The sequence below is a fragment of the Mus pahari genome, chromosome 21, assembly GCF_900095145.1.
Source record: "Mus pahari chromosome 21, PAHARI_EIJ_v1.1, whole genome shotgun sequence".
Taxonomy (NCBI): Eukaryota; Metazoa; Chordata; class Mammalia; order Rodentia; family Muridae; genus Mus; species Mus pahari.
Genome location: NC_034610.1, coordinates 8,857,573 through 8,875,988, shown reverse-complemented (window position 1 = coordinate 8,875,988; position 18,416 = coordinate 8,857,573). Strand labels below are relative to the sequence as shown.

The 18,416-nt window shown below is 47.5% G+C and overlaps 1 protein-coding gene across 3 annotated transcripts in view; it reads right to left on the bottom strand.

Moving 5' to 3' along the window:
* The window catches only part of LOC110337879 (ribosomal protein S6 kinase alpha-2), a 171,924-nt gene that overhangs the window by 137,133 nt on the left and 16,375 nt on the right, over nt 1–18,416 (bottom strand). The window contains exon 1 of one of the 3 annotated variants that reach the window (XM_021220936.2): nt 2,117–2,445. The exons of 1 other annotated variant lie outside the window; for it this stretch is intronic. In XM_021220936.2, coding sequence (XP_021076595.1) covers nt 2,117–2,215 — 99 coding nt within the window. In that variant the 5' untranslated portion in view covers nt 2,216–2,445. Of the gene's footprint in view, nt 1–2,116; nt 2,446–18,416 lie in introns of those variants that run through there. One more of the 3 variants, XM_029532882.1, reaches the window with a different exon arrangement.

Genomic DNA, 18,416 nt, shown 5'->3' with positions numbered 1-18,416 from the left:
AAGCCAGAACTTCTTTGGCATTATTTACAATCTGCATTGTCCAAAAACACCCTGAACCCGCACAGGTTCTTAGCATTACAGAAAGGTGGGTATGCTTTTAACAGACCCTTCCTTTCTCAGTGTCTTTCCCCATGCTAAACAGAATAAGAACAGCAGAATATATTAAGTGGGTTTTCACAGACATCAAATGGTAGAAAACTGAGGGGGCATTTGTAAAGCACGCATCTGTGCATCTGAGCTGACCACCTTAGCCAGGCCGTGCACGACATCACATGCATACACAGGGGGCGTTCAACTTACTGACGGAATACACTGCTTTCTGGGCCTTTCAAAATTGTGTGTGTGTGTGTGTGTGTGTGTGTGTACAACTGAAACACACTGCCATATATGAAGGTCAGAGGACAACTTGTGGGATTCAGTTTTCTCCTTTTACCATGTGAGTCCCCGGGGATTGAGCCCAGGTTGTCCGGCTTGGTAGCAAGCACTTTCACTTGCTGAGCCATCTCTCTGCCCCCTTTTTTATCAGTGTGACCTTCTGCGTATCTGTAGAGTATATCACATCCTAGGGGGTCTTAGGAATGTTAGTCATACACACACACACACACACAGGCCTTAGGAATGTGATTCACACACACACAATTACTTTTACTGCTCCCAACATATGTACACCTTGTTCACCACTGTATCTGAGGCCTTTCCACAGCCCAGTTCAGTTCTCCTTGCTGAATCAGCACACAGGCTTCTGTAACACCCAGGTCCCTCCACCTCCTCTATCAATGGCACATAGAGTTTGCTCACAGAGATGAAGAGACAAGAGCAACAGCTCAGAGACAAGGGGCACCATAATAAACTTGGCGTTATGAGAAAATAGATGATAAAAACGCATCTGGTGGCAAGGTAATATTTCTGTAATTTCTGTTCCTGTTAGCTAGAGTTTTGCAGAATACCAGGGGGGGGGGGGGAAGAACTTTTTTTCAATTTCTCTCATCATTAAGTTTAAATACCCCTCTCCATTACCAGAACAATAATTGTGTTTATCCAAAATCAGTGTTTTGCTCTCTGAGAACTGCTCTACTCTCTTCAATTCTGAGTTGGAATTTGGCAACAGAAACTTTTTCAACAGCAGTTCCCCGGTGGTTTTAAGTCTGTCCCTGGACTTAAAAGGTCTCTTGATCATCACAGAGTCCTTTGCCTGTGTGTAACATACTAAGGCTGAAACAGAGCAATTCAACGTGAAATCTGTGATATATTTTTCTAACCATACATTGGAACAACCACACACACACACAATTCCATATGGGCCTGCACTGAAGCAGGGACATCAATGTTCCATTAATTCTCTAGGTCAGTTGTCAACTTTCTCTCACACACTTCACTAGCAAAGCGGGTCACACGGCTTTGCTTATCTATGGACTCAGCAACGTGGTCTGAGCACTGGGATGAGGATAGCTTAGTTATTAGTTAGAAATGAAAGCCACTGTTAAAATCACAGACAGGACATGGAAGATGCGAGACCTGCAAAGGTCAAGATTTTCCGGCATCCCTCGGGTTTCAGAGACAATCTATCTCAAAGCCTGGGCTGCGGGGAATTGCGTCAGGCACTCCACCACCTAGGAGCGCCAGAGTGCACAGAGCCCTCCTGAGTTGCTTTGGTCAACTCTACACTGATCTCAAATACCCCGATCCACTCAGTACCAGACCCAAGGTAAAACAGGCAGGCGCCAGAGGGTGCAAAACTTAGGACTCATGGAGCCTCCCAAAGCACTCCCATACCACGCGGCAACACAGTTGCACCGACCGCACCCCTCCTCTAAAGCCTCTCTGTAGGACTGACCCCGAATCCTGTGCACACAGAAGCACTAGAAAGAAATTCACTGAGGTTAACTTCAATCGCAGCAAGAACTCGCTCTCTGCAGTTGTTATGGAGTGCTAACATTTGGAGTCGATTTGAGAGATTTTCATGACAACTGGACCAGTTTTCAAATAACTTCCCACAGCTGGCTCGGGTCTGGGGTGATGATGCACCGGACTGTAGCCGCACGCCCTGAGGCGCTACATGTCCACTCGAGGCGCAGCGGGGACCCGCATGCTGCGCGCTCCCGGGGAGGGCCTTTACCTCGAGGCGACTCAGACTGGAGCTCTTGGAGCGCGACTTCTTGCGCAGGTACACGGAGAAGAACCTGCGCACCGTGAACTTCTTCATGCTCAGCTCCATCGCCCCGCGCCCAGCTGCCAGGAGCCGCAGGGCCGGCGGGCGCGCATCCCCGGCACATCCCAGGCTAGGCAGCGCGCTGGCGGGCACGCGCGCCGGGGAGCCCGACGCGGCGGCCCTCGGCGCGGATGCGGGCTGCAAGCACAAAAGGCAGGCCGCGCCGGCCACCGGGCCCGGGCCCCAGGATCACTCCCGCGGCGCCTTTGCCTCCGGCCAGGAGTACCAGCTCCCGGCAGCCTGCCCCGCCCATAGACTACACCCAGCGTCGTTCCGACCAACCAGAGTGAGACGCTGCGCCACGCCTACACGCCCACCCACCAATCAGTGCCCGCAGCCGGAGCTCTTTTTCCCCCTTTAGTCGGAAAACCCACTCCGGACAGCCCCACCCTCACCCCGCCCACCACCGTACTCTCCAATTATCACCAGCCATCCTGCCCAGGGGCGTTGTCCCCGTGAACGCCTCCAATCAGCACCGTTACCTACTCCTCCTCTCCTACTACTCCTGCCCTCAGAGAACAGTGGGGTGCAGGATCGCCCTGCCCACTGCCACGGCCGCCAATCAGCGCCCACGCCCGTTGTGTGCCTAATCAGCAGCCCCGGAGGCATGCTGCTCCTGTCCTGTCTCCCTGCCTCTTCTGTCCGAGCTGTTGTGTTCTTCTCGGAACACCTCTGTTCACTTGGACTCCACGCTTAGCATTTTTGCATTTCTCCGCAAAGCAAAACTTTAATGACCTAGCACGCTAGAAAAGCGCCCACAAGCGGACCCACAAGTGACTCGGGTCATTCCTACAGCTGGTCCCTGCAACTCCTTGCTTATTGGGGAATCATTGGGAGAGGACCCCGCCTGCTTCGCAGTGTCAGCGGCCTTCCTCCTCTCGGTGAGGACGCCTCACGTGGTCGGGGCCAGCAGCTGAGAACAAAGGCTCACATCCGCTCTCTGTGACCTCCGGCTCCATTTATAGACAATTATCCACACAGATGACTTATCAGGGCCAGCAGCAGGAACATCCTGAGTCTCAGTCTGAGGGAGCAATCAGAGCCTGCTTTAACCTAAGTCCAAATGATCCTCCCTAGTCACACAAAAAGAAAGGCTGAGGTTAATAAAGTCCTATGCCCCAAGGCAGAAGAGAAGCAGATTAGAGAAGATCCGCGGGTAAGCACAGTTCCTTTGGCCTGACTTCCGCATCTATGGCCACTGGAGAAAACAGATTGTCTCTCCTGCATGAAATGCAGCCCACCGGGCAGTTCTCAACACTTTCCCACCCAGACTGGTGGCAGTCATAAAGGACACAGGAATCAGAAGATCCCACATGCTGGGAAACCCACCATGTCACATAAAACATCAAAAGGCTAATTTCACCTGGAGCAGGAGTCAGTCCCATCTAGAGAGGGCTTTTAGGAACTGCTGTCCCACTGGTGTGGGGCTCCACAGATAGGCTGCCTGCGGGCAGGGTTTGCAGCTTCAGCAGACATTGTACACTGGCTTGTGACTTGACCTCAGTAACTCTCCTGTGATGCCTGAGCTCCCTGAGGGGTTTTCTGAGGATGAAATTAGGAGGATGGGCCTAAGATCAGGTCCTCTAAGCAAGCCTTCTTGGCTACTCTTGGAATGTTTATTATTTTACATTGCCTGAGGGCAGGGCCTGGTCCTTTCTCAAGGAGACTTTAGCAATTAGAGTACCTAGTCATAAACTCCCACGGAGGATTGGTTCCTGGGACTCCTGAATTGCCAAGGTCTTGGAGAGCTGAGGGCAGAGACCTCTGGCTCACATTAGTTAGTGGTCCCCCGATCACTCTGCTTTCTCCCCCCCCCCCAGGAAACTGATCCTGGCTCTTTTTCTATACTTGGGGACCCCCTGAGTTAACTAGGTTCAGAAGCTCACCCCTTCTGAAAGGGTTTGCAATTAAGTAAGAAAATCTGGAGAGCAGAAAGCCTCCAAAACACTGGATCTGAAGCTCAAAAGCAAGCAGTGCGAGCTACATTTCAAAGCTAGAGTGGAGGAGCCAACAGACAACAGCCAGGCAGAGCCAGGAGTGTTCCACCGTAGCTAACCGAAGGGAGATTTAGGGAGAAGATAAGAATGCCTCAAGCTGAGGAAAACATCGCAGCATCAGCTCTGTCTACCTAGAACCAGGTTGACTTCCTGTGGCTTTGGCACTTAGCTGAAGGCCATGTCACCTGGAGGAGTTCAGTAGCTGGAACCCACTGCACAGAGCTGCTCTGCACAGGTTTACTAATCAGGGCAACTTCTTTGAAGATTTTAATGTTTCCAGTCCCACTCTGGATGTTACACCCGCCCTGGAATTTGTCAGGGCACATCTATAGTCAATGCCGCACATCAAGAAGGGGGAGGGCTACTGGCTTCCACTACAACCTTCCTCCCCATAAGACAGCATGAGTACAGAGGACTGGAGGGCGATGCCTCAGAAACAACCAGGTAAAGCAAAGCGGATTGGCCAACTGGTCGACGGTGCCTTCACCTGCCTGTGTCCCACCGCTCAGGAAACTAAGAGGGAAAGGGATAGGGGGTACACAACCCTAAGGGAAAAGCAGAAATGAACAGCGCATCTCAAGTAGGAGGGGCGGGTAGAAGGAGATTCATGACTGAGGATGTAGGAAAGCCAAGAGAGAGCACTGACATAGGAGGAGGGGGTGAGGGGGAGGGGGATGAGTACATGGAAGAGAAACCATTACATACAGAGAGAGTATCAAATATCGTGTGTGTTGTATGAATGTCAATTAAAATCTGTGACCTACAAGAAAAGGTAGACTAGAAGGCAGGAAGAATTCTGGGTTAGAACTAGGCATAGGAGGAGTCACTGGAGGTATTGAGGAGGACAGATGCACGGTACTTGAGCAGAGGTAACCAGTCATGTGGCAGAATGCGGATTCGTATAAGTAGGTTATGTTAAGTTATGAGCTAGTCAGGAAACGAGCCTAGCTATGTGGCCTAGGTATATGCAAATATTTTTTTGAGTCTGAGTCATTACTCCAGGAGCTTTGGAACGGAAGGCAAAACAGCCTGTCCGTATACCAAGGAAGGGAAACGAGTCTGTTGTATACCAATTCCATTCACGGAGTGAGAGAATGAAGAAGCAAAGCAGAGGAGAGGCTCCTCTGCCTCTGGATGCTAACGTGATTTTAGAGCCTTGCAGCTATCCTGGAAGCACGAGGGAGCCAGCTGTCGGGTGAAGCCTGATGAGGATAAACACTAGGAAACGCAGGTTCTCCAAGCATCCTGGAAAGCTGCTGCACTAACCAGCTCTGCAGCCAACCTTCTCTGAGAACTATTTCCATGGGAAACAGGAATTCTCCGTTGACAAAATTTTCTCTTCTTCAGCTGAAGGAACAGTATTCCTTCCATACTGTTCAGGGCTTTCAGTCTTTGCTCAGTTGGTTTGTCTAGGTAGGTCCAGTTATGAAATCCACATTTTTGTGAAAACCATTTAAGGTTATTTCAATAGCCGTGATACTGACAGGCTATTGTGGGAGAAAATGCAGTGGAGTTGTGACTCGCCGTAGCAGTAGGACAGAAGATTCACCGACGTGAATTCACCCCCAGGCAGGACATGGATTGGTCTTGTGCCTCAGCACCGTGTTCTCTCTCCAGAGAATCACGGACTGGAAAAGACCTGTCAGAACATGAGTATTCTCAGAGACAAAATTTCGAGCTAAGATGAAAGGATGNACTATCCAGAGACTACCCCACCCGGGAGTCCATCCCATCATCANCCACCAAACCTAGATACTAATGCTCATGCCAGCAAGATTCTGCTGAAGGGACCCTGATATTGCGGACTCTTGTGAGGCTATGCCAGTGCCTGGCAAACACCGAANTGGATGNTCACAGCCAGCTANTGGATGGAACACAGGGTCCCCAATGGAGGAACTAGAGAAAGTACCCAAGGACCTGAAGGGGGCTGCAACCCTGTAGGTGGAACAACAATATGAACTAACCAGTACCCCCTGAGTTTGTGTTTCTAGCTGCATTTGTAGCAGAAGATGACCTAATCGGCCAACAGTGGGAATAGAGGCTCCTTGGTCTCCCAAACTCCATATGACCTAGCACAAGGCAAGGCCGGGGCCAAGTAGTGGGAGTGGGTGGGTAGGGGAACAGAGGTGGGGGGAGGGGTATGGGAATCTTTCGGGATAGCATTTGAAATGTAAATAAAGAAAATAAAAAAAAAAATGTAGAAAGTAATATCGAATAACCCAGGACTAGCAGGGACAATTTAAAAACTACGGGGAAAATGAAATCAAAATTTAAATAAGACCTGTGGTCCCAAAAAACCAATTGTGCTTATACGGAGACCCAACTGCCTCTGTGTGAACACCTGTGTGTTGGGAGTTTATTTCTGATTCCCAAATTATTAATCAGTCCTCTCCTGCGTACATTTGAATGTGACTCAAGGAGAAGAAACACAGTGACTAAGAGTGATCGACAGCTGCTACTGGGAGCTACAGTGTCATCATCCTGTCTCCATGGATTGCGGCTGTGCCCCACCCAGTGCCAAGCCTGGAGATTCCGGGGAAAGGTAACCCAGGCTGTGCTCACAAGGTATATTTGCATGGTGGGGAAAGTCCTGGGAGCCTTGGAAGAAGTTTCTGGTTCAGTTGAGAAGCAGGAGGCAGCCTCTGTGTTCACCCCAGAAGACAAGGTGGTGTTGGCTGATGGCTAGTGAAGACATGCTGAAGAGCCAGAAAGCACAGGCCTAAAGACCACGCCATCTGCTGAGCTTGCATACCAGTTGCTGTGTGGAGGGAAGAGGGCGGAGGGTCCCAAGGCAGACTTGGGACAGACTTTGCAGAGCCCATCCTGGCAAAATCGAACCATGAGCATCTTTAGCCTTCCACATTACCCCTACACAGCTGATGCTGTCCTCAGCCACCCTGAGAACACACTGCCTGTCCACACCACACTGGGAACAGTGAGCTCTGTGTCAGATATGAATGGTTCTGCACTCCCTGCTGAGGACTTCATAGGCCGCTACCTCCTCGCCCACAAAGCAGAGCCCCAACTCCTCACTATACAAAGGCCCTTGGGCCTCCTGCACCCCCCTTCTACCCTTCCCAGCACCAGGCTCAAGCTCTGGTTTTCTTGGTCCCTGCATGTGTGAAGCTCAGCAGCCTTTGTTCTGGAGATAATGGGGGAGATAAGAAATATGAGAACTGGTGGCCTATCCAGCCCTTTTCACTATCTGTGTGAGAAAACCGACTGACAAAAGCTCAGGCAGAAAACAGACAAGCTGTGCCCGTGTGCACAACATAAACAGTCACACACATTCTCTAGGCCAGGGTTCTTAATCGTGTAATACAGTTGTGGTGACTCCCAATAAAACTATTTCATTGCTACTTCATAGCTGTAATTTAGCTACTGTTATAGATTGTTATGTAAATATCTAATATGTGTTTGGTTTCCAACCTGGGACAAGGGACTGAGGTGCGTATTTTATGTATCAAAGCAGACTGAGTCTCTAAGGTCTCCCAGCATCCCTCAGTCCCTTCCTGGACCTTGCCAGGCCAGGGGCTGGGCTGCCCTTCCCCGAGAGGCTCCTCCCTATATAATCCAGACAGTTTGGTCTCTCTTCTCTCTTCCAATCTCTCTACCCTCCCCCTTCTTTCCCCATGGCAACTCCCCTGGCCTCCTTCCTTGGGGCCAGTAAACTCACCCGAGAGCAGCTTCCCAATAAACCTGCCCTTAATATAACCTAATCTGGCTTGAATTGGCTCATTTCACTGGCTGAAAAAAAAATAACCTATCAATATACAGGATATCTAATATGCAACCCCTGTGAAAGTATCAATTGCTCCCCAGTGGAGTCATGACCCACAGGTTGAGAACTGCTATTCTAGAGGAAGCCAGGTAGCAGAGAATCCCTCAGACTTGGGACCAAGGAACACAGGCAGGCTGCCACTAACCACAAATCACAAAGAAACCCACATCAGTCCAAGGCAACAGACCCAGAATCAGATGTGTGGTGTGACTCAGCTAGGGGAGGTGTCTGCTGCAGATGACAAGATGACCAAATGTAATATGTCCACGGAAATTAAAGCAAGATGTGCACACGTGATTACAGACGGGAAACCACAAGGGTGACTAATCAGATCCAAAACCAAGGGAGGAAAGATGTGACATTTGACACTAGTTAGATATGGCCAACATAGGTGTGCTGTTCATCGGGGGGGGGGGGGGTTAGACAGAGTGAAGCAGGTAAAAGGTAGGTCTCGAACAAATACACATGATTTATGAGTGGGGAGGTGAGAAGGCTCCTAATGTGCATTTCTATACTTTTGAAATCACATGACCCAACCTGTAGTGGTTCTTCCCAGTTGTCAACTTGACTCTATCTGGAATAGTTCACAATCCAGAACTGGAAGGCTGACCTGTGGCCCTGATCTTGAGGCTGGGAGATATAAATTTCTGACCTGGATCCTGGCATGGAGATCTTGAGGCATAGTGACTATGAATCCCAGGAGACTACAGCAAGGAGATCTCTGAGTTCAAGGTCATCTGGGACAAAGCAGGTCCCAGATCCAAGCATGGCGGCAGACACCTTTACTCTGAGCCACACCTTCTTTTTTTTTTTTTTTTTTTAAAGATTTATTTATTTATTATATGTAAGTAAACTGTAGCTGTCTTCAGACACTCCAGAAGAGGGAGTCAGATCTTGTTACAGGTGGTTGTGAGACACCATGTGGTTGCTGGGATTTGAACTCTGGACCTTCGGAAGAGCAGTCGGGTGCTCTTACCCACTGAGCCATCTCACCAGCCCTGAGCCACACCTTCTGCTGGAGACCTACACAAGGACATTGGAAGAAGGAAGATTCTCTCTTCGCCTGCTTGCCTTGTGGGACTGAGCAGCGGCTGCTGCTGACCATTGGTGGGGAGTTGGACTGCAGGCTGTATCCCCTTACAATAGAGACTGCCCATAAGTTCTGTGACTCTTGAGAACCCTGATTGATACACAATCTTTGCTGAAACTGAGTTTAAGTTGTATGGTCTTTACCAGGCCCTGTCACTGAATCTGAGCCACTCCTAAAGTAAGATTCAGCCCTAGTTTCCCAGCCTCTCCACTCAGATCTGAGAGGTCCCTCAGGACAGTCACCTGTACATGCAAACATTCTCAGACCCCTCCATTCCAACCCTCTCTCACAAGTTTTGCCAGATACAGTTCACTGGATACAACCTTACCAACTCCTGACACCCTGTCACCAAACTAACCAAGGCAGCAGGTCCACCCACAGCTCCCCATGACTTCTAAACAAGGGACACTCCTCAGAACACTGTTGGCACCCCTGAAGATCACAGGCTTTATCGCCTGCCTGTTGGTATCATCTGCAAAGATGAGCTGCCAGGGTCCATGACAAGACCTTGGCCTCTGTCTGGGCCCTCCTTCCTGGTTTCCTTGTCTCTGCCCTCCACTCTATGGGCTCTGTAGGGTTCTTGCTTGGTACCCTGTTTTGTCTGCAGATTGCTATGACCTTGCCTACATCTTTTGCCAACACTAAACAACCCAGGCCTATATTCCACTGTTCTGTCCAGTATAACAGTATTTGTCACTTGCTATAAAGGACTTCGGTGTACAATATTGCTTTATCTCTACAACATATTAATCTAACAAACAGAAAGAATCTCGCTCTCTGCAGTGAAGACCGACGCCTAGCCTAGCAAGATGAGGAGGGCAATCCGTTAACTGAGAAAAAAAAAAAAAAAGACTTTTTCTCTCACCCCCAAGTCTGGGCATGAATTAGAGAGGAACCCTGAATGGGGGTGGGGGTGCTAGCAGGAAACAGGAACCAGGTTGAAACTATAGCAGGAAGGGTCCAGTAACTTGAAAGAGAGGGGAAAAGCTTTTCATAATAGAAAGGTCTAAAAAAAATCTGGAATCGGTTCAAAAGAGAATATAAATTCCTTGATAAATTTTTCTTTTATTAACAGAGATCTTCATCATTTAAAAATATTTCACAGGCACCAACAGTACAACACGGAACACACCCATGCGTGACAGGAACAAGATGAGCAAACAGATGTTCTGAAAGCCACGAGGTGGAAGGAGGTGGTGCCTCCACGCATACACTCTCTGGTCAGAGCTGGGGCTGAGGTAAAGTGGGGGATTCTCAACCATATGTTCGAGCCACATTTGTAGGTCCAGTCTTTCTGGGAAACACACAAATAATGATTAAAGCATTATACGATCCTCTTGACTCATAGCTGGTCCTGAGGGCCAGCGTGAGTAGCTACCACGGTCAAGTTTCCCCCAAGAATAAAGAGATAGCACCAGGGGCCACACAAGCTTAAGAGGTGATGTTAGTCTATCCCAAAGACAGCATCTCTAACCGGGAATAGGCTCATTCTGAAGAAAACACCCACACCTGGCATGTGAACGAGAAAGAACAAGGGGCGATGCTGATCTGAAGCCAAAGATGACAACACTTGTTTCTAAAGGTCCAGGTGGGAACCGTGTAATGCTTACCCCGAAGTGCATGCATGTATGTGCTTGCGGGACACGTGCCCTTCAAACTCATGCCATGATAAACACAGAACCCCAGAGCATATGAGCTCATGATCTTGAGCTGATAGACTCCCTGTGACCACGTGTCAGTGGAGGTGACAAGAGGACGAATTTATATGAGAATCCCACAGAATATTCTCAACTGACGCCTCTGGGGGAACTTAAAGAATTACAAGGACACTAAATGTTGTGAAACGACCAATCATGTTTGTTAAAAGAAGTAAAACTTGAAGACTAAAACTATAATAATTTATGTTTATAACCAATAAATAAATAGATCAGCTTAGAACATAAAAAGAAAAGGAAAAGATCAGTTTGAGGAAAGCCCTAGAAAAGGCTGGTAAAGGAGAAGTTGGAACTGATACAGGCAGAGTGTGAAAGACAACAGGAGCTGAGGCGGAGGAGGGCAGCCATGTAAACTCGGTGAGAGAGGACTAAAGAAATGTCAAACTGTGTCTAAGGAAGAAAGGCAGCATGTGAGGAAGTTTCAGAAAGGATAAAAACCCACCTTTGTCTTACTTACTAAGGTCTGATAATTCCAAGGAGGATTAAACAGAAAGAACCTCACGCCTAAATCCCACGTAAGAACAAAAGCAGGCAAGCAGGAAATAAGTCAGGTTTGCCTAAGGGTGAGTTCTCAGTGAGGGAGCCAGGCACCATCTCAGAGACCACACCTCTTCAGAGACCACACCTCTGAGCCCTCTGAGTGGTGAGCTAAAGCGAGTGGAGCGATTTGCATAAAATATGGAGAAATTAAACGGAAGAAACATTTCGCCATCAAATTCTCTCCCTGAAAAAGCAGTAATTTTCATGAACCAGGAAGACATGTTCTCGGAAGAAACATGGTTTTAAAAACTGGCACACGTAGGCTGGTGAGATGGCTCAGCGGGTAAGAGCACTCAACTGCTCTTCCAAAGGTGCAGAGTTCAAATCCCAGCAACCACATGGGGGCTCACAACCATCCTTAATGAGATCTGACTCCCTCTTCTGGAGTGTCTGAAGACAGCTACAGTGTACTTACATATAATAAATAAATAAATCTAAAAAAAACTGGCACACGTAGGGCTGGCAAGGTGGCTCAGCGGGTGGAAGAGCTTGCTGGCGGGCCTGACAACCCAAGCTTGATCACCAGGCCTCATGAGTACTGAATTCTACACACTCACCTTTGAGTGAGTGAACACCCGCCAATGGTGACACACACACACACANACACACACACACACAAATAAATAAATATAATTTAAAAAGATAAATTAAAACATACAGAAGGATCATGATCAAAGCTTTCTTTGCCTTTGTATTTTTTTTTTTCTGGAGATGAATAACGAGGCCAAATAATTTCAGGTGAAAGTACACATGTTCAAGTTTCTAAGATAATCAATAAAAATATAGATCCAATGTAAACCCTGATTTAAAAAAAAAAAAAAAAGCGAAAGTGTAACGTGAGAAAAAAATGCAAAAGAAGTGAAGTCAGATAAGAAGGGAAGGTGCGATCAGGAGTCCACCAACATTGCCTCTGCATCCCATGGGCCATTTCCCTGGATGGAATGCAGGATACAGTCTGGAGAAGTGAAGTCACAGTTCCCTCTAGAACAACAGTAGGCTAACTTACCATGTGCCCAAAACTACTACGTCCCCTAACCTTGGCGTGAGCCCAGCATCCCTCTGGTCCCTTTGTATCCTGTTAGGACCTGAGAGGGGCACTGCGTGGATGTAAGCCTATCACTGCCTGATCCTTGAGTGGAGCAGCCCCGTGCTTCTCATCCTGGCAGCTCACATTTCCTTCCACAAAGTCCAGACAATGCCAGGCTCATTATTAATTTGTTAAAAAGGCAAGATTAGATTGTACGTTTCACGTTTTAAAAAAGTGGAAGATATATATCTTCTTTTAAACACTAAAAATTACAATCAATATTAATGTGACAGATTCTTCAGTTAAAAGACAGATTGTCAAACTGGTTTAAACTAGTTGAACTTAGCTATAGAGAGATTGCTAAAACAAGACACGTGGAAAATTTCAAACAGGAGTATGGAAAAAAGACATAATATGTTCAATGAGCAATGAGAGAGACAAGGAACTCGTCTCGCACAAAAGCACCAATACACAAAAGGCAGTCACTACTCACTGATAAAGTTAGCCACAGGGAAGACACAATCACTCAAATACACATTTGCTGGTTAATAGAGCTTCAGAAGATGCTGGTTAAACTCTGGACAAAACAAAGCCATCCCAACAAACCATGATCATTCGAATAAATTGTTAACACGTCCCTCAATAAATTAAAAGAAAACAACAAAAACATCACCACATTTTTGAATAATTAAACCATTTTCAAAAGCTGATTTAGTGAGCATGTATAACACATACTGTCCTGTTGAATTACATATTCTTTTCAAGTACACGTGTGCTTTTAAAAGTCTGTGTTATGCTGCAGGCTCCAAAGCCTGCCTTAGTAAGGCTTCTAGAAGAGAGCCACAGTAACAGCTGCTACTGTAAGAACTGAGTTTTCATGCCAAACCACAAAAATTAGCTTCATAACTAAAAATAGCTAATAGGTTAGCAATTTTTGTTTGTTTGTTTTTCTGAGACAGGATCCCATGATGTCATCCAGGCTGATCTGGATCTTACTATGTAGCCCAAGCTAGCCCAAGCTAGCCTCAAGCACTCAGCGATTCTGAGCTCTGGGATTACAGACACGAGCCAAGATACTTCGCTATTATTGGCAACTTTAAAGGGTACATTTTTTAATAACCTTGAATCAAATACTACATTACAATGAAGATTAGAGATTACTTGGATTTAAGACATTAAAAACATATAATTAAGTTGGGATTGAGGGTACTATAGCACTAAATATTTCAGCTAAAAAGATTAATGAATTATTATTATTAGGAAGCAATAAATTAAACATAGAACTTAAAAAAAAATAAAGAAAAAGGGAATTCCAGAAGGATGAGCCCAGGTAGAGCAGAAGGAAGAAAATAATAAAAACAATAATCAAAATAAACTTAAAAATTAAAGAAAGACAATTTAAAGGTACACCCAAAAACTTAGTTTTAGCAAAAGCATTGTGAGGACCTAAAGGTGAAGGGTGTCCCTGCCCTGTGTCTACAGTTAGCACAGAGCTTAACCTAGGCAAATCATACAGGACCCACAGACGAAGGTCATGTGTCCACTGCAGCCACACACGGTATCGAGATGCTACCAGAGGCACCTTAAAGGACTTTCCGGATCCTTTCCCGGGATCCCTTTCTCTTTCGCAAATTCTAACAAGACTGTGATCCTCTGCAGGCTCTGTGGAAATCTCCAGGTACAGTCGTGGTACTCTGCTGGCTCCCATGCTCATCTCTCCCCACCTTCCTTGCTCCCTGGGCTCCAACCCCAGGGAGCTCTTTCCCCTTCTCAGATGGTCCAGGTTCCTCCCTGCCTGCCTGGGATATATACATCCGGCTACTCCTACACAGCTTCTATGGGGGACTTGACTTGATCACGCACCACAAGAGCCACCAAATCCTTTATAAGACCTGCTGTGCAACGTCAACGCTTCCCAGGGGCCCCAGAGACCCCCAGGCCTCCTGGCGGATGGTTCTCTAGTGAACTGAGCCCCTCATATGTGAATGTTTAGAACTCAGGCATCTCTGTGTGATCCCTTGGCTGCTTCTATTGGACCAGAGACTATATGAGTATGAGTTATGTTTGCCTTCCAAACACTACACAACAGCTCCTGCTACTGATATCTGTCCTGACAGCTGGAGAGATGCTGTGATTTCTGGACACAGTTTCTGATGCAGGACAGAAGTACAGGAAGAGAACAAATTTGGGAATGGCTTGGGGATCCCACCTGCCTCCCTCCCTCTCTCTTTTGAAGTCAATAACTAGCATGTCACTGTCACCTTGACTCACCTTGAAAGGCAATTTTACGCTGTGAAGGACACACAGCATGTACTTCTTAAAAAGGAACTTTCCTGCAGGGAACGGGTACCACCAGCGAAGTGCATCCTGAGGTTCCATGCAGGGGGTGGGAGGTTGGGGGTAGGGGGGTGGGGATGGCTCCCATCCCCAACCATTCTCTAACTCACTCTGTGATTGGGCATCCATCTGGAACACCTGGATTAGATTCTGGAGACAGTGCAGAAAGTTCTATACCCTAGCCTCTCCAGGGCAGAAAGTTCTATACCCTAGCCTCTCCAGCTTTGGAATGCAACTGCCCTGAACTAATCTCCAGTCTTCTTGGGGGAAAGATCAGACTTAAGGAGTGAGCATGAAAGAATAGTGCAGGTACATTTTAGCTTAGAAAATTTTGATTAGTCTAAAATTATGAAAAATCCCAAAGAAATTAAGGCCTCTTTTTTTTGTTTTGTTTTTTTGTTTTTCGAGACAGGGTTTCTCTGTATAGCCCTGGCTGTCCTGGAACTCACTTTGTAGACCAGGCTGGCCTCGAACTCAGAAATCCTCCTGCCTCTGCCTCCTGAGTGCTGGGATTAAAGGCGTGCGCCACCACGCCCGGCTGAAATTAAGCCTCTTGAATTTACCATCTCCACATAGTATTAACATAACTAGTGTTGCTATCTTTTATTTGTTTGTTTACTGAGGCAGGGTTTCTTTGTGTAGCCCTGGCTGCCCAGGAACTAACTCTGTAGAACAGGCTGGCCTCAAACTTAGAAATCCTCCTGCTTCTGCCTTCCCAGGGATGAAGTTAAAGACATGTGCCACCACCCCTGGCTAGTATTTCTATCTTAATTGTGTCCCTCAGAAGGATAAGTGGCAGTCCTAACCTTGATACCAGTAAATATAAAAAATATAAAACCAGAATATAAATATAAAACCAGAAACGGGGTCTTAGTAGATAAACCCAAGTGAAGATGGGGTTTTAACTGTGTAGATCCTAAATGCAATATGGCAGGTGTTTTTATAAGGCCAGAGGGAGAGAACAAGGAGGGGAGACAAAGAGGGAGGGAGACAAAGAGGGTAGGTGAGGGGCCTGGGTGCACCTAAGTGAAAAGCTGGGGTGGCATATGTCTCTTATAGCCTTCAGAGGGAGTTGGCCCAAGAACAGCCTGTGATCAGCCTTCCAAAGAGAATAAATCTCTATTGTTCAAAGTGGCCCAGTTCGTGAAAGGTTGTCATGGCAACCCTGGGAAGCCAACAACATAAACTGCATTCTTTAAGGCTAACTATTGAATGTCACATCTGACAAAAACTTGACCTTAATAGCATAGAGAAGTGGTCACCTTTCAAAGTTGACACGACAGGAACAGTTGTCACCAAGGCTGCCAATGGGACGAGTGGACTGCAGCAGGACCAGGTTTTGGCTTCCTTTGGGTCCTGCGAGATGTCCGCTGGAGGCATGTGCTATAGTGTGGTCACTTCAGTCTGCTGCCCCAGGGCTCCTGGTGGCCTTGCCTCCTTCCTCACTGGCTCCCACCTCCCCTCCCTCTCCTCCTGCATCCTTCCACCCCCATCCCTGCAGTAACCACACTTGGCTACTCTAGATCTACATAGAGATGGAGCCCAGCTCCAATCCTAGCCTAGCCCATGGCAATAAGATAAGCAAATCCAACGCCCACATTGGACTCAGGCTTCTCCACACCTGACCATGGTAACAACTAACTTTCCATCACAGACTGAACACTGGCATTGACCTCATAATCGACAAACACAGACAACAGCTTGCAAACATCTTTCTGCTTCCACTTCTCTCACCTTGCAAGCTTCTCCTCTCTCTCTCTCTCTCTCTCTCTCTCTCTCTCTCTCTCTCTCTCTCTCTCTCTCTCTCTCTCTCTCTCTCACACACACACACACACACACACACATACACACTCACACACACACACACACACACACATACACACACACATCAGACATGTGTGAACTCCCAGTCACACACACAGACACCAGCAAGCTGCTGTTTCCCACCCACTCCCTGAGCTCCTGGACTACACTGTGCATTTCTCTATCACATCATCACAATTGTCACAGCTCTTAGTTTGTTCCTACATTTGTGACTAAAATGCTCCTTAAGGTGCAGACCTCGACTCTGACAACCAGGCAACTGGCCAGGCATGGACTTGGTGGAACAGACCAGGGGGACGATACATTTCTAAGCAGTGACTCTCACTCAGGGACTGGCTATCTCAGCCTTTCATCCATTCCCATGTGTAGCCGACTTTGAAGTCTCCATTTTCAGCTCTCGGTGACCTCTAGTCTGTTCCTGAGGCCACTCTATCATCTCATCTTAGCTCACGAGCCCTGCAAGGGTTCTGGACATCTCTAGTCTTCAGACTCACACTGTGAGTGCTGGTCACAGGATGCCTGCGTACTCTTCACAGCCAGCCCCTCAGGCGACCCACCATTTCCTAGGGTCCTGTAACTCACTGTGCAATGCCTCACAAATCCACTTCCCTGTGTGACCACTGCTCCCATACCCAGGCTCTCCCACTGCCCCTCCTTCCCTTCAGTTCATCCACATAGCTCATCCTCCAATCTCAAAGCCTCCAATGACAGCCCTGCTAACTTCGGGCTGCTATGCGATCATCTGCCGTCTGCTGTCAATCATCCTCAAGCCTCGCAGGTACACGCAGTCGTGCCTGGGACCCTGCTGCCAGTTCTCTTCCTTCTTCCCTAGTTAGTGACTGCTGGTGGTTTATACTGTTTGGAAGTCCAAACTCAGTCAAGGCCCATTTTTGTATGGCCTAATTTCCTGATAGGGTGCAACTCTCTCACATGAAACCCTTAGCACTTTCTAGCTATTATGTTGACATTAATACAGAGCATTCTAAGTAGTAATTTCTTTCTTTTCTTTTCTTTATTCTTTTCTTTATTTTGTTTTTTTGTTTTGTTTTGTTTTGTTTGAGACAGGGTTTCTCTGTGTAGCCCTGGCTGTCCTGGAACTCACTCTGTAGACCAGGCTGGCATCGAACTCAGAAATCCACCTGCCTCTGCCTCCCAAGTGCTGGGCTTAAAGGCGTGCGCCACCACCGCCCGGTGGTAGTAATTTCTTATTTGTTCTTCCTGGGAGACTGTTACATATGGCTGGGGACTGCCCCTTTCTTGTCTGTGTAGGACAGTGTGTGTATGTGTGTGTGCGTGTGCGTGTGCGTGTGCGTGTGCGTGTGCGTGTGCGTGTGTGTGTGTGTGTGTGTGTGTGTGTGTGTTTTAAATAAAATCTCAATTGTTTAGTTTTGCCAATGAAGACTGGGGACCAGACGCTGGGGTGAAAGACTGCAAGCTCAGAGAGGCAGACAGAGCACTCAGCTGGCCTTCCTCCTCCGTCGACTTCCTAAAAAGGAAAAGGACGCTTTGCTTATCATTTCAAAATCCCTCAAACTTAATGTCCCTCCCTTCTACGTCCAGTGTCTCTCCGTCCATCCTCCTGCCTCCCTCTTACTCACTATGGTTTTTTCTTTATACTCCTATGTTCAGTTTCTGTCAACAGGTTGCCTGCTCCGCCTCTTGACCAACGGTTGACTTTCTTTAATCCTGTTTACGATACTCAAAGCAGAAAGCACTTAGATTAAGAGTGTGTGCTAAGGCTGAGCCACACCACAACCGAAGACAGGTTTGTCCTGTAACAGTGTAATCAAATATCCAGCAACACATTGTGATGCTTTGGTTGTTGGGAGGGACAGTGGGGTTGGTCAGACTTTGAGTCCTCTGGTGGCTGACAAGGGGAAAGGCTGCTAAGGAGTT